This window comes from Manis pentadactyla, chromosome 9 (assembly GCF_030020395.1).
Source record: "Manis pentadactyla isolate mManPen7 chromosome 9, mManPen7.hap1, whole genome shotgun sequence".
NCBI lineage: Eukaryota > Metazoa > Chordata > Mammalia > Pholidota > Manidae > Manis > Manis pentadactyla.
Window position 1 is genome coordinate 109,892,952 of NC_080027.1, and position 22,442 is coordinate 109,915,393.

At 45.8% G+C, this 22,442-nt stretch overlaps 1 protein-coding gene across 10 annotated transcripts in view; it reads left to right on the forward strand.

Annotated features, from left to right (window-relative positions):
* CACNA1E (calcium voltage-gated channel subunit alpha1 E) overlaps positions 1-22,442 on the forward strand; it is a 454,989-nt gene that overhangs the window by 395,503 nt on the left and 37,044 nt on the right. For all 10 annotated transcript variants that reach the window (XM_057507926.1, XM_057507931.1, XM_057507925.1 and 7 more), the window contains 8 exons: positions 8,568-8,664; positions 11,648-11,808; positions 12,322-12,459; positions 13,294-13,495; positions 14,308-14,472; positions 15,106-15,216; positions 18,647-18,730; positions 19,450-19,575. In XM_057507926.1, coding sequence (XP_057363909.1) covers positions 8,568-8,664; positions 11,648-11,808; positions 12,322-12,459; positions 13,294-13,495; positions 14,308-14,472; positions 15,106-15,216; positions 18,647-18,730; positions 19,450-19,575 — 1,084 coding nt within the window. The remainder of the gene's footprint in view (positions 1-8,567; positions 8,665-11,647; positions 11,809-12,321; positions 12,460-13,293; positions 13,496-14,307; positions 14,473-15,105; positions 15,217-18,646; positions 18,731-19,449; positions 19,576-22,442) is intronic.

Sequence of the window (22,442 nt, forward strand, 5' to 3'; positions counted from 1 at the left end):
TTGGCAGTAAGCCCCAGCATGCCTGTTTTTTGAGGAACACTGGCAAATGTGTTTTCTGTTACATGTACACATTGTCTGGGGTGTGAGTATGTGATCCTGTGCTCCTACCCAGACCCTTGGTCCCCTTCATTTCCATTGTTCTACATATTACTTGACTAGCTCAAGTCAAGTCGCCAGATGAGCTATCCCAGGTTGGATTCCAAATAGTAAACTCACAACTTGTTATGGTTTGTCAACAGAAACAGTTAAAAAGAAAAAAACCTAGCAATTCGGCTCCCACGTCTTCCCCAAGATGGGGCCTTTGCATCAGTCAGAGTCCTACAGGCTTTCTGGTAGCTGGTGCCAGAGCCTCCCATTGCTCTTTGCCATCATAGCAGGGCATGAGGTAAGGCCAGGACTCCCAGAATGGGAGGATCTGAATCAGAACCACCCTTGGCCTTTCATTATTCTGCCCTTAGCCAGAAAGGAAAAACATGAGTCAGTCTGCATCTTGATGCGAGAATGAACCAGAATTCTCACATTAACTTTCATTACGTTCTTTTCATTGAAGTGGGTGGCTTTCCTCACACTTGACACTCTGCCCTAGTCTCTAGGTGGGTAGGTCTTTTGAACATGTTCAGAACCAGCCACAGCGTCAGAGCTGATTCTGAGTTCAGTGAAATACATGGGTGCAGACAACTTTAGATTTGGAAGGATCCTAAGGAGTCACAGAATATGGTCCTCCAGTTCTGGTTCTGCATTTGGGACTTTGTGTTTGTGATGGTGTGGATGTGCTCACTGAGAAAGAAGTACCACCCAGAACTCAAATACCAGTGCGTGTTCACGCTCAGTAGGGCAGAGTAACAGGAGGACAGATATCCACCCTACACCCGGCTGCCCCTTCCTCCTGTTCTTCTCTGCCTGCTGTGTCTGAGGCAGACCCCTCAATCCTCAAGCTTTGCGCTGGGGCTTCTTTCTTGACAACCCCCATTCTAGAACTGCAAAGGGGAGTCTCGCAAAGAAAGCCATGGCTCCACATCAGTCTTTCAGGGGGGAAAACGGAGTAGATAAATTCCTGCCTCCTGCAAAGAAGACCCACTTACCACTGAGCCAGCTAGGCCGTCCAGTTCCACTGCTCTGTGGAAGAGAATGAAGGATTACAGGTAAGTTTAGCCATCAGGTAGCCCGTGACTGTGGGTTTAGTATGCCATCTGAGCAGGAATTGGCAGTTTCCATTGTGAGCAGATAGAAGGATGTTGGTGCTCAAGACTCTAGCTTTGAGAGTCACCTCAAGAGCGGCTTTCCCTGACTTTGTGCATAGGCAGGAACACTAAAGATGATTGACAGCCATGGACTTCTGGGGTGCCACTGCTCTGTTAGAGCCTAGCTGCCTTGAAAATGGGTTTTGGGAGGAAATAAGGAAAGACAGAGAGTGGGAGCCACACAGGGGGAGTGTCTGAGAGAAAGAGAAGTTCCCGGTCGACCTGCTCTTGGCAGTGAGCCCCAGCATGCATGGTTTTTGAGGAACACTGGAAAATGTGTTGTCTGTTACTTGCACCATTGGTGCTACCTGGGAGGGAATGTGTACATTCTGTAGAATGTGCACCCCGAGGCCTTTATCATAAGGAGGCAATGGGTGTGAAGGCCAAAGTACTTCTCTTTGTCAACAAGCACAAACTTGGGAGATGATTGGTGGTAAATGGGATCTCAGCCTGTGACCCCACAACCAAGCAAAATGAAATGGCCCAGTCAGAGAACACAGCCGCTTCTGCGTGGTAACCGACAAGTGGGCTAACCAGGCTCAGATGCAAAAGGCACCCTGCACAGGAGGGGAGACCTGGCTGTCGGAAGAGCCCAGGCCCGCAGGATTAGCTGAAGTCCATCACAGTGCCCTCGAGATTTAAAAGTAGGTTTTCAGTACCTCAAGGCAGAAGATTTCATGATGGGATTTGAGAAGTATCAACTCAGATCATATGACTTGCCAGCCAGCTGCGTAATCTGCACTCACAGAGGCACAGCCTAGCATTACGAATTAGCCTCCAGCTGGGGGAGGATGTTGGGAGGACTTCAGCCTGCACCAAGGCCTTAGAAAAATCAGCAGATGTGGGACCTTTGGGTATGTTTAGAATATGAAGGTTAAGAAGCCAGACAAATCAGGTCACTGTTGGCCAGATCGAGTAACAAACTGCTGGGAGACAGATGTTTTGCGGTCTCCCACTTCTCAGTGCTTGGACAAGAATACCTTCTAGTGAAGAGTGTCGTGCTGTGTTTCGCAAAGGCAATGACGTAAGGTACAGGGAGCTCACTGAAGTTCATGTGCAGGTAGGAAAGGATTTTGTGCTAACCACTCAGCATTGGGCTAGTGCTCTCGTAAAGGGGGCTGGCAGAGTCACCAAAGATTTAGGGCTCATGAGTGACTCCCAAGAGATGCCGAGTTATGGGCCAGGAGGAAAAATAACCCCAAATGGCAGCAGCTTAAACAAGGACAAGGTCCAAGTGTTAAATTTAGATTCTTCCTAGCCTTGCCAACTGGTCCCAGAGAGTCCTCTCTCCAGAGACAAGCATTGCCAATGCAAAAGGGGAAACTTCTGCTTCATTCCTATGGGTCTTTAGAATGTTTAAAGTGCGTTCGTTCACACTCTTAGTTTATTTCACTTATCACTTGACAGTCCTGTTTCACAGTCGAGAAATGAATTGCCTGAGGTTTGACTAGTTTGACTCATTGGACTAGTGGTAAAGCCAGTCCTTAAATTGATTTTTTTTTTTCAAGTTCAGGGCTTTCTGTATTACATGAAGCTCCCTTCTCTCTCTGATGGTCTAGCTGGTTCCAAGTCATTAACCCCTGTAAACTCAAACTGGTGGCTTGGTATGGGCCTCTCCTCAGCCTACAGATCCTGCTGTCTCTGCCTGCAGACAGAAAGACTATGGGCCAGATGGAGAAGGCATCCCTGAGTTTGTCCACAGTGTTCATCCACACTTTTTTCTTCCTGTGAACCCTCACAAACCCTAGACGGATGAAGGATGTACTAGGATAGATAGCTCAGTATTTGAGCTCAGGAACTGCTGGCTTCTTTTGCTGCTTCCTTCTTTGTTTAAAACCCTCTAGTGGTTCCCACCTGAAAAGGTACATTATAACATAAATAAGAGCATGGATTATCAAAGTCAGGCAAACTTAGGTCTGAATCCCAGCATTTTTTTCCTGCTGTTTTCTTTTTAATTAAGGTATCATTGATATACAATCTTATGAAAGTTTTTACAACATTCACCCATATTATCAAGTCCCCCCCACACATACCTCATTCACTGTCCATCAACGTGGTGAGATGCTATAGAGTCACTACCTGTCCAATCCGTGCTATACTGCCTTCCCCGTGAGCCACCTACATTATGTGTGCTAAACATAATGCCCCTTAATCCCCTTCTCCCTCCCTCCTGACCCTCTTCCCTTTGGTAACCTCTGGCCCCTTCTTGGAGTCTATGAATCCCAGCATTATTAATTATTAGTTGCCTGACCTCTCTGAATTGCTACTTCTTCATCTTAAGTAGAAATTTTAAATAACTGTATTTTGGTCTTATGAGCATTAAATAAGGCAAAATATATTCCATGTCTAGTATAGTGCACTTAGGAAGTGCATACTAAATGGTAGTTGTTACTGCCAATGAAATAATAGTCCTGACTTTTTAGCAAGACTTGAGATTCCTCAGAGCATAACCTCTGTTCCTCTACTTACACTCCAGATAGCCTGTCCATTCCTCTAATGCAAGAAATTTTTTCAATCCCTGGCCTGTTCCCTTCTGGGTTCATGGGAGAGGGTGGAAGGCCATTCCACTTAAAGGAGGAAGGACTCCAGACCTACTGTCACTGTTCTGCCCCCCATGGAAAGAGTCGGTTCTTAGCAGAAACCAACTTGAGAGCAAGTCCTTTGAGAATAAGGAGACCTAAAAGCTGAAGAACAAGATTACAATGCATGATGCGTGATTACACATGAAAGATCTGGAGGGCATTTTGACAGTTGAGCTGGAAAATTCTCATCTTTTACTGATGAGACATAAGAGAAAAGTGGCATTTTTTTCCCCCTGGAGAGCCGCCAAGAACTTACCAAATAAGTATGAAATAAATGGGAAAAATGGGTGGCCCAATTAAGTCCCAGTTAAAGTGGGACCAGTGTTTCCTAGCATGCAAAATTATCCTCAAATTTTGACATTAGAGTCAATTTTTAAACCTGATAAAATTTCGCTAATTAACTAAGCATAGGCAGTGTAAAAAAAAAAACTTCTGGTTATACATTTAGCAGCAAAGAGTAGCAAAGTGTTATCAAATGATTGTATTTAAATGATTTGGAAAAAGCACATGAATTATTTCTAAAACAAGCCTCAATTAAAATGCTTGAAGAATCTGTCCTCTTAGTTTGATAAAACATCTCTAGCACTCTTGTTAACTTTGATAATGGCTTAAATAACTCTTGCATTCTTGGTTTTGGGACACAGTTTGATGTAGCCCACGTATAAATTATGATCTTTTTTTAATTAATGGGGGCTAAATAGTAGGCTTTTTCTGACTCTGTGACTCTGATATCCGGCACTCCTTTCATTTCAAATGGCAACTTTCAAATCAGTGCTGAACATATGTTAACAAAACTGAGAATGCGTGCTTTTTCTGTAACCAGGCAAATCATAGCTTTTCAGTGGCTCCTCTGCTGTGCGAGACCTCCTTGAAAGATGTACAGAGCAATGACTAACCTTCATTTTACTTTCGGCCTATGTCTGATTACTGTCTGTGGCCCAAATTTATGGGAGTCAGAATGGGATAAAGAGCCTCTGTGCCCCCATCGTCCACTGTTGGCAGCTGCAGTCAAATGTTAAGATCAGAGTGTGCCATCAAGGAGCCCCATTTTCCAAAACAAGGGACAGACATATGCCTACCCACAATGATCAGAGTTCCTCTTTGTTCCATAGCATATTTTACTAGTTTCCTGGGGCAAATTTCCTGATAAAGAGCAGATTCGGTTCTCTATCTAGGTGTATGGAAAGAGCAAGAAATTTGGGGCTTTCTTCATAAGATGGGCATCTGTGAATATAAATCTCCAAGAATCCGTTCAGATGCCACTGGACATAGAGTTGAGGGCCTGTGCTAAGCAAAAGCTGAAAGCCTATAGTGAGTGACCAAAGGCCCCCTGCCCATCCATGCATCCCACTCTGTTCTCTCACTTTAGAGATATGGAAAATTCCCCCATGTTCTTCCTCAAGACAAATGTAGCCTGGGGAAAGGAAGGTGACCTATGTAGTAGTTCTGGTGAAATTTTCAATCACATGATTCTGTTTTCACTTGGCATTTAGCTTACAATTATACTTTTTTGTTCATTTTGCTTGTTTCCTTGAGCTCTGCCTTCCCTACTAGACAAGGTAAGTTTCTAGAAGTTAGGAACCTCATTTGTTTGGTTCACAACAGTGTGTATCCAACATCTAGAAGAGTGCTTGCATATATTAAGGACTCCATTAGTGCTGTTATATGAATGGACAAAGGTATACACATTTGGCTCACCAAACTGTTTACTATTCAAGGGAAGATATTATCTCTGCCCTCTGAACATTGAAAAGAGATCCCACGAGCAATTTAAGTTTATAAAACCTTGGTTTAATTCCAAAATCAGCATTCATTTAACATTTACAGTGAGACTTCATGTAATTTTGAATATAGAATCATTTACTGAGTAAAACGGTCATTAGAAATCTTTGCATGTGGCACATAGTGGCATAACATAGGCTTGTCATACATTAAAGAAAAATTAAGGAAGGGAGAAAAAGTAACCTGCAGAGCAATAGGCAACTAAGAGCCTAAATCCAGACACTTGTTCATAGCAGAAGGCCAGTGCACTTACGCCACTGTGACCCACTCACTGAGTGATCTTACACAAGGCACATCTTCCCAGGAATCCGGTTTCCTGTGCAGTTAAGTGGATTTCAGGGATCTTTTCCATGTCTAGAATTTGGTGAGCTGCTTTACAGAGCCTGGAACCAAAACCTGCTGCTGCTACAGAGGCCTGGTGGTTCAGAGCAAGGGCCCTGAGCATCATGCAGACTTGGGTTCGAGTCCCAACTCACCCTGCTAGAGCTGGGCACTTCTGAACCTCTCGGAGTCTTCCCTGCAGAATGGGGATGGTAATACCTACATCTTGAAGTTTTTAGGAGTCTAGATAAGGAGTTGCACTAAAAGTGATTAACCCCGAGTCTAGCCAAGAACCAGCTCTCATTATTTCTCTCAGGTAGTTTATATTCATGCTCTCACCCTTTTTGTTGTGGTGGAGCCTCACCAAGAGAGCTGGGAAGATTTTTGTTCAGGCTGCACAATCAATAGCTCGCAATGGACAACAGGTCATTTAATTTGTCAGGGGGCATCCCTTTGTATAGTGTCAGGACCTCGACAGACAGCGCCTCCCCCACCTTTCACAGCGGTCTTATGGTGTTGCTCATCTGCGCTTTTGAGAGATGTCAGTCTCCCTCTCACAGTGGCTGTGGGCCCCTCTTCAAATGAAATCCTTCCTAAGCATTCATGTGCCACTGTGACTTGAAACACCCTTCCCACAAGATTGCTTCTGGCCCAGAGCAGACGTATTCCTCTAGCCCGGTTTCTTACCAATGCACTGGAAACAGTTTGTCTAAGATGACTAAGGGAATGGAAGTAAAAGCCTACAGTTGGAAACTTTCAATTATACTAGGTGCCATGGAACAAAGTACCCCATGGGGAAGGCTTTGCTAGTTGCAGTAGTAGGAATGGGGCACCTAGTGTGCTGACCCTTCTTTTCAGCAATGCGTGTGGACCCTCCAAGTGCCAAGGCTGTAAGTGGCATCTCTCAGGCCTGCACTTCTCCAGTTGCCTGTGCTTGGAAGCTTTCTTTTCTCCCTGAAGTTTTCTGACTGTCTTTCTTTTCTCTACCCCCGCTCCTCTTTTTTTTTTTTTAAACTGCTTTCTGCTTGGATCCTCCATAGGAACACTTTGGGGTAAATATTTTCTTTCCTCCGTTTTCTTTGAATTAAAAAATACCTACAGTGGGTTGGAGGAGGGAGGAAGTACGGTCGGGAGGGAAGGAGCAGGCTCATAGGGACAGGAGTGGTGGATTGATGTGAACGCTAAGTTTTCATTGACATCCAAGAGACTAAAGATTAGGAGTCACTAAGCCTTCTTGGGTTTAGTTACGTATTTGGCTTTTGGTGATCTTTTTTAGATGAGTAGGCTGATGAACCTAACACAGCAAAAGAGTTTATAAAGTATACAAAGCCCCAGGATGCAAAAGACCTTATCAGTGCAGTACTTCCAGATTATCTATATTCAGATCTAGGGTTAAAGAAAAGTGACTTGTAGGTCATGACTTGTAACCATGAAGAGGATCTCTAAATTCACATTTGGCCAAAGCCAGCATTCCTTGAATTATATTAAAAATCTTCCTACTTTGCTTTCTGTGGAAGAACAGCTGGACTTTTATCTCCATGTCCAGGGGGCAGGAAGGACAGGGTGAAAAGCAGGCGGAAGCCCTTCGACTGCCTGTCTGATGTTCTGCATCCCATTTCCTCGAATTGTTGGTGTAATGGCAATCTGGGCCAAAATGAGGAAAGAACCAGAGCCCGAGCTCACTATTTGGAGTCTCATTTCCTACCATCTGCGTGTTTTACAAATTGCAGTTGTTTGAATTGAATGCAAAGATCTCAGGGGATGAGCAGAGTGGAGAGAGAAATGCAGGTTGATTTATTCATTTCATCCCTCAAAATAAAAAGCGAAATGTATTTTATCTATTAAGAGCAAACATTTCCAAGAGGCTGAGCAGGGAATCTCATTAGCCATAGGGCAAGGATAAAGGTGGGCCAGGCCTGCAGTTTGGACCTGCTCCAGCTGTGTGGCTCTCTGAGCTAGTGCCTGGTGCACAGAGCCTGAAGGGGGCAGGGACTGCACCAAGAGCCAGCTACCCACAGATAATTGGGGTGTGAGCCAAGCTCCTGGCAAGAAGCCTTCATGACATGCTTTCTGTAAAAGAGGGAGCCCAGCCCAGCAAGGGTGTCATGTCCCCACGACCCTTCCACACCCTGCTCTCCCCTGAACCTGTGAACTCTGCAGAGGGGGCAAATCTAAAACTGAAGAAAGGGCTAGGTCAAGGCCCCTGATGAAACTTGCTCTGAACTGTGGCTTTCTAGTCAGCAAATATCGTTCGAGAGCCTTCCACTGCAGCAGCATTAGACTAGGCGCCATAGGGATCCACAGCAGACTGCTGACCACGTTGCGTAGCTGCTTTGTCTTCTGTTTTCATTTTGCCAGTGTGGTAGCGAGCAGCTTCACTCTGGCTGTTAGGGAGAGGAAGAGTTTGTTGACATGTGTGCATGGATGCCTTGCACGCATGCCTAGGTGTCCTCTGTGTGGATATATGTGGGGGGATATATCAGTATGTGCACACGGGGGGATGGTTTGAAGATTTTCCCTGGCTGCTCTGACCCAATCCTGGCCTCTTGCCTCTCCCCCCTCCGCTGTGGTGTTAATGCAGTCACCTGAAAGTCGCTTTTATCCCCCTCCCCCATGATTCCCTGGGGGCCTCTCCCTGCAGAACCAACAAGGGCCGGGACATCAAGACCATCAAATCCCTCCGGGTGCTCCGAGTTCTGAGGCCGCTGAAGACCATCAAGCGTCTGCCCAAGCTGAAGGTAATTGTTTCCGAGTGCCTTCCCAGCAAGCCCCCTTCTCCCACCTTCTCTTCTTTAGCCAGGGTTGGCTGCTTTTCAGAATTATTTCTGGGAATATTCCTTTGGCTCACACAGGGCCTGAGGTCCTTTTCATCTGCCTGAGCTAAGGGTCTTCTTTTCAAAGGAAAATTACCAACATCCCAAGAAATCTGTAAGCAGGCTTTGGCCACCTCAGATGGTAGTTTATACGCTCTGGCTGCAGCTTGTCATCCCTAGAGAACCCTGTGTGGCTTTGTCCTGGAGCCTGGCGTACCAGCAAGGAGGACCCGGAACACCAGAACGGGAGCAGGAGGAGCCTTCCATGCTGTGGTCTGCACACGAGGCCAAGCCATGTAACCTGGGGTGGTTTCTTCCCTCGTAGCTCCAGGGCAGGATCTTGGAGCCCTGACCCTCTATATTTTTGAGTCACAGAGAGGTCAGCAACTTGCCTAAGAACCCTGAGACATTTTTGGCAGAAGCAGAGAAGAAATGGAGAATAAGTTCACATGAATCAAGGTCTTCCTTTTGCCAGAAACTGCACTTTCCTAGGTATATTATCTTGGTTCTCCTTCTGAATGGTGCCCTCCCTTCTCAGTCCCCTTGGGGCTCCTTCCCTGATGCTTCCTGCCCTCAGGGTGCTCTGCCATTCAAGGCTTGTTTGCTGGCAGGTTGAACCCACCTTGCCCGCATAAATACATTGCTGTTAACAGAAGCTGAAGCCTCATGGGAGAAAAGTTCTTCCTTCCTGAACTCCTGTGAATGAGATCCAGCCACTGCCAGGGAGGAGAGAGAGCTCACAGGTCACCATCACATGTGTGGCCATTGCTGCCTGTGCTACACAGCCCGCCTGGCGAGCCCCAGCCCCAGGCCTGCGTCTGCTCTTGGGGATGTGTCCCAGGAGGCAGCTTGAATTCCCTACCTGCGGAACCACGTGGACCAGTGCAGTGTTCTTCACAGGCCACCTGAATCGGGATAACCTGATGCTTTTTAATATTCAGATTCCTGGGCCTACCCCAGGGCCGCAGAGCCAGACCCTTTGGAGTTTCGGCTTGGAACACGTCTTTTACTCACACACCCCAGGTGCTTCTTCCTATAGCACAGTTTGAGACCTCCGGTCCGCATTGAAAAGAGCCCATTTGAGTGCCAGGCAGCACTGGGACTTGGAAACTACATGATTCAAGGCAAATTACTTACTCATTTTCTTTGAAGATGGAGATAGTTGGTAACTCACACATTTGTGATGCGGACAAAAGTGGCTGATGTGAATCGGGTGTGTGAGAAAACCCAGCAGACCCTCCAGTGTGCCTGGGCCTGCTCAACAGAGGGCAGGGCAGGGTGGTGGGGGGCATCTTACAAGCCTGCCTGCTCCCCTACCCCACGAATTGGGTTCCTGTAACCCCTGACGATTCCCCCCAAACCCTCCCTCGCTGCCTCACACCGGCCTCAGGATACTGCTTCCCTTTCTGCCCTCTGGCCTTGCAGAGAGTTGGCAGAGCCAACTAGGTTTACCAAAGGCTGGGGACTGAAAGGAAGTCACTTCTGAAGGACCCCGAACTGGCTGAGGCATGGCTGAGGCATGGCTTCCCACCCGAGGCAGGCTCGCCTTCTGCGTGGATCCCTTGGGGAGGGCTCAGGCTCCCACAAGTGCGCTCACTCGCTGCCCATTGCTCCTGCACTGCTCTGCCTTCTGGAGAGGAAGTGCCTCCCCCAGCCCCAGGCAGAGGCCTTCACACACTTCCTCAGATGCCCCCTTGTGAGGGGCCCCCCCGCAGCACCTGGCCTGGGGTGGGGCCCTGTATATTCACTGCTCACTGCCTCCAACAAGATATGGTGGGAGGTCTGAGTCCCAGGCTCCGGGGGCCTCCTCTCCTCTGAGCATGGTGGGGTCCTCTGGAGGTGCAGACGGCCTGATGAGATTCATTGGCAGGCTGGAAAAGGCCGTCCCAGCCTTTGCTGATGCCACGTAGGGAGTGTGGCTCCGGGCTCTCTGCAGCTCCCTAACCTGAGGGACGTGTAGGTGGCTCTGAAGATTCCACAGGTCTGCGTGGCTCTCACATTCCCCGCAGCGCTGGACTAATTAAACCAGCTGGACTTTGCCCAGCACTGCAAAAGAGCAACTGCACAAATGCAGTGCCACCGTGAGGCCAGACTCTCCAGTGAGCAAAACCTGAAAACTGAGAATATAACCTAAAAGGGTCGAATTCCCACGTAACTTCTCATGGCATAGGGCCTAGAATGGGTTCTTCTGAGGGCGCTCCATCACTTTGAGCTCAAATGCAAGTCCCTGCTTCTGTCCACCTCATCTTCCCATCTCTACGGAAAGGTAGCTAGGGGCCCCTCCCACATCACCTACCGAATCACATTCCCAGAACAACCAGCTTTGAACTAGAGAACCTGAAGTTTTGGACATAATTGGGGCAAATGTATGAATTTATTACAAAACATTATTAAAATTAACAAAAGGGATCGTTTTTTTATCCTTTCTCTTCCATTTAGAAAGGTAAAGAGAAAACAATACATATTCAGTGTGTCAGTCAAATTTAAGAATATCACCAAACAGATGTGAGCTTAGAGTCAAGCTATTTAATGGTTAAGATGGGCTAAATGATCTCAAAGATCCCTTCCTGCAGTATATTTGCATGCTTCCCCCTGAATGGCATACTCCTGTTGGAGTCCCACAGAGGACTCTGCCCACTGCCTGGTGCCACCCAGTCTCCACTGCTTTGGGTTTACTTTCAGACTTGGAGCATGTGTGCCCTGCCCAGGTGGTAGGTCCTTGGAGTCATGACCATCTGGGAAGCCAGCTCCAAATCCCATGGGCATCCTTCCTCCTTCGTAGGGCAGTATCTCCTGGGGCTGTCTCAGAGGGGCTGGCTGGTGGTGGTGTGGCCCCAGTCCGTGTCCAGGAAAACACACAGGCCATTCCAGGGGCTCACACCTGGTGGCTCTTTACTCCTCCCCACAGGCTGTGTTTGACTGTGTGGTCACCTCCTTGAAGAATGTCTTCAACATACTCATTGTCTACAAGCTCTTCATGTTCATCTTTGCCGTCATCGCAGTGCAGCTTTTCAAGGGGAAGTTCTTCTACTGCACAGACAGCTCCAAGGACACAGAGAAGGAGTGCATGTAAGTGCCCCCAGCACATGCCGCTCACTCTCTAAAGCGTGTTCCGTGGTGCCCGCTTAACCCTCCACAGTTGAAACTGTTCTTTCTCTCTTACCATCTCCGTACTCTTTCCTCTTTTAGGAAAAAGGCAAAATAGGAAACCACTAGACTTTCAACGAGTACCTCTTTAGTGTCAGATGTGATACGTGGCATTTTACATGCAGTTTTTCATTTTAAGTCTTTATAATGACCTTTCGAGATAGGTTTCATTTACATATTATAGACGTGGATGCAGAGGCTCAAAGCTTAAGTTGCTCAGGGTTATGCAGGAATTAGTGAAAGGATTTAACCACCCATGCCTTTTGGGCACCAAAGCCCACTTTTGCTCCACAATAATACACTGCCTTTAATAAAATTCCTTCTTTGTTGCATTTGAATGCTGATCATTGCTATGCTGCTGAAGTCGGTAGAATTTCATCATTCTTCCATGACCTATAGTGAACAGGCCCTATTTCATTTCTACTCTGGTTTTAGAGGCAACTATGTAGATCACGAGAAAAATAAGATGGAGGTGAAAGGCCGGGAATGGAAGCGCCATGAGTTCCACTACGACAACATTATCTGGGCCCTGCTGACCCTCTTCACCGTCTCCACAGGGGAAGGATGGCCTCAGTGAGTGATGAGCTTGAGTTGGCATGGTTGTGAGCTGAGACAGGACCACGTGGGTGCCTTGAGAAGCTAATTCAAGATGAACTTTGTTATTGTACCAGGGAAAGTAAGTGGTTATGAGTGGGTGAGACAGGCAGCAAAGGAAGAATGAAAACCCTTAAGACGAAAAATCGAGAAGAAGAAGTCAGGGAAATATTTGAAACTCTTAATGCTTTAGCCAATTATTGAAGAGTTGAGTAGAGCTGTCTGATTCCTATAGAACAGATAAGTTTCGAACAGCTCTTCACCCATTAGGAAAGTCCTTGGGAACTGTTTTAGACCAATTTATCATCCAAGTTGGTCCTGTACCTGAGGATTGCAGGTTAAGAATGGGCTGGCAGAACCCAGAGACCCTTTCTGTGATCATACTTCTTAGGAAGAAGACCAAACCATGCAGTTTCTTAGGCTGCCATAGCTGATGACTGACTTCTCAGAGTCTTGGCAATTCCTAAGATACTGCTTTCTAGTGGCAGCATACTCTAGTTGGCAGTAAACTGCCAAATGGAAATCCAGGAGTCTCTTGGCATTGAATGCAACAACCTAAAGTATAAAACAATGTCACTCTGTTGATTAAAAGTTGGATACGTGATGGGACAGGGGCTAGCAAGAGTATTGGATCTGATGTCCCTGGATCTTCACTAACTTGGCAATGGACCTCCAAAACTAATGGAGAATCTGCAAAGCCAAGGAAGTCATATAGGAAAATACACTAGGCAGCTTACCTCCTGATGAAGCCTTGAATCAGAGCAGGTGCCAAGATTGCCATTCACCATCCACACCCCCTCATTCTGCCCGCAGAGTCTTGCAGCATTCTGTTGATGTGACCGAGGAAGACCGAGGTCCGAGCCGCAGCAACCGCATGGAGATGTCCATCTTTTACGTGGTCTACTTTGTGGTCTTCCCTTTCTTCTTCGTCAATATCTTCGTGGCTCTCATCATCATCACGTTCCAGGAGCAAGGGGACAAGATGATGGAGGAGTGCAGCCTGGAGAAGAACGAGGTAACGACAAGTTATCTTGAGTCCGAGGCAGGCTCTTGTTAATGCTTTCAGCCACATTAGGAAGGAAGACTTAATTTTCTTACCTTTATTAAGAACTATGGAAAGAAGATGAGAAAAATTATTCAAAATTATTCAGTCATTAAATAAACATTTTTTCAGCATCTGCTGTTTAAGGCCCAGGCACGAGGCACAGAGAACTGGAAGGTAGAAAAGGTGGTTAAGATGCAGTCCCTACCATTACTCAGTGCACAGTTGAGAAGTAGGGGGCAAAATAAGTGTGCCCCAGTCATAACATTAAGCCATCTGCCTACCTGGCTCCATCTCCGTCTCCGTGTCATGTGTTTGCTGGAAGGGAATATGGCTTGCTATTCCTGCTTTTCTAGTAACAAGCATAGTTTTGGCACTCATAGGGTTCATTATTTAGAATGGAGCTGAACTAGAAACTCTTAGTAACGGTAAGAGAAATGCAAATCTGGTGCTCTGAGAATGCATAGGGAGATAGATTTCTGCTTCTGACTAAAGGCATCAGCTAAGGCTTCCTGCCTAAACCTCTCAGCCACAGGCTTTGTAAAAGGACATTGTCAGTGGCCATTAAGTCCTTCCCCGTGTGACAGAACCTCTCTGTTCTGTCCATCTAAAGTGACATTCACCTGTGGTTTTGTCCAGATAATCTCTTGCCATTGTAACTTCCACTTGTCCAGCCCAATGCTCGTTTTCACATACTGTTGTCCTCTTCTGGCCATCACACAGCCCACCGATGGGCAAGGCTTAGGGGCTTTGAACTTGGGCTAATAGCCATGACTTTCCTTCAGAGGGCGTGCATCGACTTTGCCATCAGTGCCAAGCCCCTCACCCGCTACATGCCGCAGAACAGGCACACCTTCCAGTACCGCGTGTGGCACTTCGTGGTGTCTGCCTCCTTTGAGTACACCATCATGGCCATGATCGCCTTGAACACCGTCGTGCTGATGATGAAGGTGAGGGGAGGTGGCTGGGAGGCACGCAGGTGGACGGAGCCCCGGGGTCTGCTCCCTCCCAGAGCAATCATGTGCACGCCCGAATGCTGGAAACACCCATTTACTGATCCATTGCCTCCTTACCTCCTTGTCTGCCTCGGGGCCTCCTTTTGGCCTTGTCTTCATTCAACAGCCCAACCTCTGAGTCTCTGGGACAAAATGCAGTAAAACAAACAGTCACAACTCCATAGCTTCCAAGACCAAAGGTGGTGATGGCTGTCAGATTCAGACAAGGCTGCTGTGCCGGGAGACAGGTGGCCCTGGGGTTTACAGGAGGCCGGAAGAGGTTTGCTCTTAGTTAATACTAAATAATGAAGCAATTAACTCTAGAAAATGTTTCTGCTCTGCCCACCTTCATTTCCAAGAAGACTGACTGGTTTGCTAGTCAGCAGCCTCAGAGGGGTCTTTTTTATTCCACTGTTTGGTTTTGTTCTGCCACATAGGATATGGGCTCCTGATGTCCGTTTCTCTTCCTGTACCATGTGCCAGAGTGTGTCCCCAAGGACAGGGATGAGAGATGGCTGGCCTGGGTGATACGGAATAACCCCTCTCACCTTAGGGCTTGGGTTTGTCTCTCGTCTTCTCTCCCGGCAGTACTACTCAGCTCCCTGCACCTATGAACTGGCTCTGAAGTACCTGAACATCGCCTTCACTATGGTGTTCTCCCTGGAGTGTGTCCTCAAGATCATTGCGTTTGGCTTCCTGGTAGGTCATGGGATCAATCAGGCATCACACTTGTCTTCCCTTCCTCTTGGATGTATTTCCAGCCTTTGTTGAATGTGGGATTGTTACTGTTATTATTCCAGAAATGGCTCACACACCTGCCCCCCTAATGTAGGCTCGTTTCAACTGCTCAACAAACTGGTGTAGAGACAAGCTGACGTGGGAGGGTGTCAGGAGATGGGGTAAAGGAAGCTGGCTCCCCAGCTCCATGCTTGCCTGGCCACCTACCTGCTCTGGTCCTGCCGGATTCTGTCTGAGGTGGACGCGGTCACAGTTGCTGGGTCTTGCTAGAACTCGGTTTACACATTGATAAGGAGCAAAGTAAAGATGAACTAATGAACCTAGAGTGCTTATTTACTGGTAAAAGTGTACAATTTTATAACTCAAGTGAGAAAGTATCTGTCGCTTTTAGCTTCAAACATATCAGATTATGGATTTTACCTAATTATCTTCCTCCTGTTAGTTACATGAAGAGTAAATTCTGCCAAGAAACATAAATGTTTATTATTTAAGCTTACAGAGGCTAATGACCATTAAAAGTGTATGTGTGAGAGACAGACAGGGAGGGAGGGCGAGAAAGGGTGGGGAATTGAGTCAGGGAGTTTCTGGCATGAATCCTCAACTGCTAATTATAATTGTTTGGCAGATCTTAGTCTCCTCTCCAGCGTGTTAGCAAACCTTTCCCTTTGCCTCAGTGTCCTATAAACAAAATAATCTTCCCTGCCACCCTCCCCTCTGGCTTCGGCATTTACAGAGAGATCAGTGGGATGCCGAGGAACACACTTGACAGCTGTTTCACACTTATTGAGTGTGTGAGCTGCCATTTCAAATTATATGTATATATGGCTTTCCCTGCAAGAAGGGTAACTTTGCTTGCGATCTAAATAAGGGCTTGTCTGGTAGCAGCTTGAACAGGGACTCTGGGCTGGGCTTGGTAATTGTGACCGTTGATTTTGGTTTCCTAACAGTCTTTGAGAAGTCATTAATTTGATGGCTTGGGAGGAGAGTTGAAGGGAACCATTGCAGGCGGCTCTGCTGTTGTTTGCCTCACTCCCTTTTGAGTGTTTTGAGACTTGGGGAAATAAAAAGTAAAAAAAAAAAAAGCTCACCAACAGAGATGCCTTTATAATACAGTCTAGCCCTGGGCGGGGTGAGTGGGGTGAGGGAGAAACCAGCCCAACAAGGAACTTTTCTATGCATCCTGATTACTTGCATGGGGTATTGCTGTGGTGTGTTAACTTAAGTCTCCAATTATATGTCTAATTATGGTGAATGCTGAATACGTACTTCGAAGCTTAACTAGATGATTCAGCCTCAAAACCTGCCTCCTTCCCACCTTCATGCCCCTATTTTCATTCAAGGTTTAAAGGCATTTTTATGTGATGCAGGGCACCATTAGTCCCAAGTAAATCTTTACATTTATATAGGACTTTAGGTTCTCAGAATACCCTGATATATACTCTATTGTCACTTCTGAAACAGGCATGGCAGATGTCATTATTGTTCACTTAAGTGAGAGAGTTGAAATTCAGAAATATTGTACAGCATTTTTAAGATTACACAAGGAATGGCAGTAGACTTGGAAAGTGGAATGGAAATTAAAAAGGAAGGAAGAAGGAAAAAGGGAGAGAATTAGCACTGACATTGTCAGTGAAGTGCCAGATGCTTTGCATACTGTTCCTCAGTTTCATCACAGCTCCGTTAGACAGGAGCTATTGTTTTCTTCTTTTATGGATGAACTAGGGCTCAGGAAGATTCAATACTGTGCACAAGGTTACTAAAAGGCAGAATCTGCATTTCGATCCTGGTCGCTCTGGCTTAAATGCCCATGCCCTGTCCACCACGATCTCATCTGCTATACTGTGCTGTTCTCTGCCATACTGGGTTATAAAGCATCCCCAACTGGAACCCAGTGCTTCTGTCCTCTAAGAGCTAGATTCATGTCCTCTCTGCTAGATGGGGGCCTACCCAAGAATTAGGCAGTTCCCCCCAGTTTGGCAATAGGAGAGCCCTGAGAATTGAACTCAGAGACTCAACTTGCCTATACTCCCAGAGGAGTAAGTATTCTTACCAGAAAATGAGTTTATGAGACTGTGTACCTCAGTTTCTTTACTTACCTGACAGGTGCCTGTGGCTCTGGAATCAGAGAAGTCTCTCTTAGCCTCAGTTTTCTCATTCATAAAATGATGACAACAACAGCTGTCTTACAGCCTTGAGATACTTTGTTGTCACGTCCAATTCAACAGTGTACCCAAGGCATCTTTAAGCCTCTGGTCCTGAGTAGGTTCTCACTAATGTAGCTTCTCTCTCTGCACACTGCCTTCTCTCTCTATTGCATCTCTCTCCCCATACTTCTCACCAACCCTACCACTCAGTATCTTAGGAACATAGAACATTTATCATTACCTACCCATAAGATCCATGGGAGGGTAAATGGGTTGAAAGAACCAGCCTGGTATCTGTACATGCAGTAGGGGTTCACTAATGCTACTTGTGAGGATGGAAGGAGCCACCCTTCTGCTGTGCCCTGAAAGTCTGTTGTGGGGGGTGCTGCCCATGGAATGCAGACAACTTGGAGACCCAAATGTCCTATTTCTTTTAAGGAATCGAACCCAAGATCTGCACTACCTAAGCCCCAAAGATGGGAGCAGAGGCCACTCTCTGTTAATTGGTTGGTGCGTTTCCAGGACCTTCATTTTCCCCCATCTCCTTCAACCCACTCATTTTATTACTGCTTCATTGTATTTTACTCAGTAACATCTCCTTGAAAGGTGAAACAGAGCCAAAAAAATGGGGGGAAATGGTGTCTATTCATCCTATTGCCAATTGGCAGTGGGTTTGAAAAGGCTCAGTAGAATTAGGAGATTTTTGGCACATCTTTGGTTTCTAGTCACTTAGGACATCTCTGTGACTTTTTACTGATAGTTTAAAGTCAGACCTGTATTTTATAAGGTCACATGATATGATATAGATACTTTACAGGTTATAATTGTAGAAAAACAGTAATATTGTAATTAATTTTACTGTCTTATAGGTGACAATGATGATCTTTCTTTTTCAGATTTACCAGTATTCTTGGCCACAAATATCTTGTGTATTTTTTATGTAATATGACATTAAAAAATCTTACATTTTTTATGTAGCTTTTTACTGGCCGCTTCAAAAACAAGGTCTTCAAATAGCGATGAAACTGCTTCCCGAATGAGAAATTCCCAAATTAGTAAAGGAGAAATAGCCTTTCTGATTAGAAATAGGAAACTGAAGCCAAAGTTAGCATGAACTTATATGTGAACTGACAAGTTTTAATTCTGAACAACAAAGTTATGTATTGAAAGATGTCTTCTCTCCATTTTTTTCTTTGTTTCCTTTTCCTCTTTTTGCTGATGCTCTCATGACTGAATTCACTTGGCAGAACTATTTCCGAGACACCTGGAATATCTTTGACTTCATCACCGTGATCGGCAGTATCACAGAAATTATTCTGACAGACAGCAAGGTGAATGGCTTGTCTCTCAGCTTGACCCTGGAGTAGCATTAAAAAATCCCTCTGCACATTCAGTCCATTTTAACTCATCAAACCAAATGTAGAGCCCTCTGAGTTTTGGGAGTTTACTTCCTCACTCCCAAGCTTTTTAGCTAGAAAAATGCAAGCCTTGGAGTGGCACTGGATCTCATGGAGGCTTTATTTCATTTGCATGACTCAAATAACAGCTATCTAATGGGGTAAGTGGAATAGAGGGTGCCAGGAGAGGCCCAGCATGCCATGTTCTGCTAGAGTCTTTGGGACACATGAAAGAGACATAGTATCTCTGCCTTCAAAGTTGTTAGACCTGAGTTGTTTCCCTAAAATTGCCCATCCTAAAGGAAATTTGGAGAGCCCAAATACTGGAGGACCATCCTCTGTGCTAGAGGGATTATTAGGTCTGTTCTTTGGCATCTAAATGCAGAGCTAGGACCACTAAGTAGGAGACGAGGGAGGCCGGTTTTGTCTAATGTGTTCAGGGCACCTTTCTACTTGGGAACAGAAAGCAGGCCTAGGAAGGCTTAGAGAGATGGTCCTCCCTGGCCCATCAGCTGGAGATGGGTTTAAAATGACAGACCAAATCCGTGTCCAGTTTTATGATCTGAATGAGGGATAAATGCGAAAATACTAGTGCTTAGATCTTCTAAATGACTGTAACATTACTAATTATATGTTTCCTTTTGGTCAACCAGCTGGTGAACACCAGTGGCTTCAATATGAGCTTTCTGAAGCTGTTCCGAGCTGCCCGCCTCATCAAGCTCCTGCGTCAGGGCTATACCATCCGTATTTTACTTTGGACCTTCGTGCAGTCCTTTAAGGTAAGAGGCACTGTCTCCTCCTCTGATGGTGGAGGTGGCCCTTCTATGTCAGACAGCACAGCCAAGCCACACAGCATCATTACATTAAGTCCCCTCACCTCTGGGAATGAGGGTTTGTCAGAAGCATTAGATAAATACAGCAGTTCTTAGCCACAGCACAGCTCAGCTGGGAAGAGGTCAACTTATGTCTAACTGGATAGAATCTCATTCTAGAAAAACACCTCAACTTTGTAACTCAGTTATCTTCTCTGTCCACTGAGGCCGGGGGCTTATTTTATGAGGTGTGCATCCTCTCTCCCTATTTCAAAATGCCCTGAACCATTCCGTCCATGTCTAGAGCCAGCCACCTAAATTTATAAGTCCTCTGCATTTTCAGGGAATTGACAGTGTCTTTATTTCATGTAACAGTTTTTTTTTACAAGGGACTCCTTGAGTTATATTTTCTAGCAAGATAATTCATACCATTCCCACCCATGTCTTGATCAGTGTGTGTTTCCTGACCACTGAATATATGGCATGCTAATGGTCACCTCTGCCCTACAAACAGGATGTCTGGGCAAGGTTAACATGGTGAGCTGCTTCTGAATAGTTTCATGGGGCCAATGTAGAAGTGTATGTGCAATAAAAACAAGTTAAAAATTGGTCCCTGAGACCCACTTTAATGGCAGAGGTTCCCAGTAAAAGAAATTTTCCAAACATATTTAAATATCTTTAGGCTCTAGCAAATACCAGACTTAGTTTGTTTTTAAGGTTTTGGGGGTCTACATGCTGTTCAAATGCCTATTCAGGGGCCTGCTATTTTCCTCTCACCAAAAAAAAAAAGGGTTTCCAATGAATGTGTTTTAAAAATAAATTTGAAATTGATCCAAAGATGAGAAATGAATTCATTGAATTGCCTTCTATATCTTAATCATTTATGTATTTTAATTACAAATTGAACTAAAAAAGACAAGCCAGTGAATTCATGGTTTCCCATCACTCAGAAAGGGAATTCAGCCCACACCATCATTACTGATCTACTTCTCCATCAAGGACCTGGGGATCTGAAATGTGAGACCAGTTGTAAGGATTCTCAGACTCCTATGAGCAACCTTGACTTTTTTTATCATATCCAGAGTGAGATATTTTAGTGTGATCACTCAACTCAAAGTATTTTTTCCAAAACTAAATGACAGAAGGGACATCTAAAATCTTAGCAAGAATTTACCATCTGAGTCGGATTTAGCATTTGAAATACAAGATGCTCTTGAAAACCCTTTTTTTTCAGAGACCTGCCCAACAAGTTAATGGTTGTTAGTGAGTCTCTTAAGGTACATGTGTCAGCCTGTTACATTATCAAGATCCCCAGTTCTCGGTAAAACCGTATACTATTGAGTGCAAAGAAAAGGATGTCAAAAATTGATGGCCAAATGGTTGGATTATTCCAGTGAATACAGAATAGTGAAGATGGGTGAATGGCCTCCTGGTGTCACTCTGATAGATAGGTGTTTCCTTCTTAGAACAGTCCTGGCACACAGTCTAGAAGTTGTTTTCTTAAAATGGCTTTACAAAGGCTGCCTCTGCAGATCCACAGCAGAGAGCCACACAATACAAACAGCATTGCCACTGCCCACTCCCTTCCCCGCCCAGCACGAGCATCACCCAGGTCTCTACCACTGGCCCCTTACTCAGTTCTTCCCTCTTTTCACTTATTTTCAGCTAGAATTTTTCATATGATAAGAAAGAGCAGAATGAATTGTTGGTTCTCTCCCAAAAGCTGGGGTAGGGAGAGATAGACAAGAGACATTGGAGTGGAGGACATAGAAGAAAGGCAGGGAGCTAGCGAGAAGGTGACAGAAGGTAGAGGCAGTCCTGCTGGCAAGAAAGCTGCCCCCACCCCGTGTCTCTTCTGTCCACACAGGGACTCTTCACATGGCCCCTCAAAACGGAGCCATTCCACTGCATAGATCTTGGGAATCAACACCTCATTGCAGGGGATTCTCCCACCAACTTGCAGTTGCATTTTAATTTTACCCTTTATTCACATTGTAAAAGTCTCCCTGGCTCTTTATTTAGTTAGTTCTATTGATAAGCTGTGCCCAGCTCATGCAGTCCAAAAGCCCCCGTTGACCTCCTGGGATTCCTGCTCTACACACTGAGGATTGATAGAATGGGCACTCCTAGTTGCCTTGTCTTCCAGGGAGTTTACTGGATGGTGAAGAGGAGAGACTTCCATGTCTACACTGAGATTGCCCAAGATAACCCCAGATTTAGTGTCCACCCTGGCCCACAAACCAGATTGTCCTGTGTCGCCAACCTCCCACCAACTGCCAGGGGCAGTTCCCTGCCTTCCATCCCTTCACTGGCTCCTCTACCCCCATAACTGAACTATTATCATCCCAAAGTGGTAGTTAGCTTGCACAGTGTGGAATTTGGTGCCACATGGCTTCATGGCAGGGTTTCGTAGTGGCTAACACTTAAATGGTTTTTTGGGATTTTGCATGACATATAAGGAAACATCAGGCAGCTTAAACGTTAGAAAAAGGTGTTTCCTCAAAGGATGAAGGCGTCTTCTAGGAACTGGCAAACAACTGAAACCCAGCCATCTCACTTTACTTCCAGATTCTCCATTATGGGCTTCACACTGCGTGAGGGAATGAGAAGGGGTAATAAGGGGATTTGAGAGCCAAAGCTAGATGCTGGCTGTGCAATTTGCATCACAATTGCCCAGGTGATTAATATTCTGCATACAAAATGGGATGAATCCCAAGTCCAGGAAGTTTACCCAGCTCCCCTTGGAGATGTGGGCCACACAGCTGGGTGAGTGAATATTGACAGAAGGTAAATTGCAAGCCTCTCTTTGGCCACCAGCTTACATTTATCAGAGG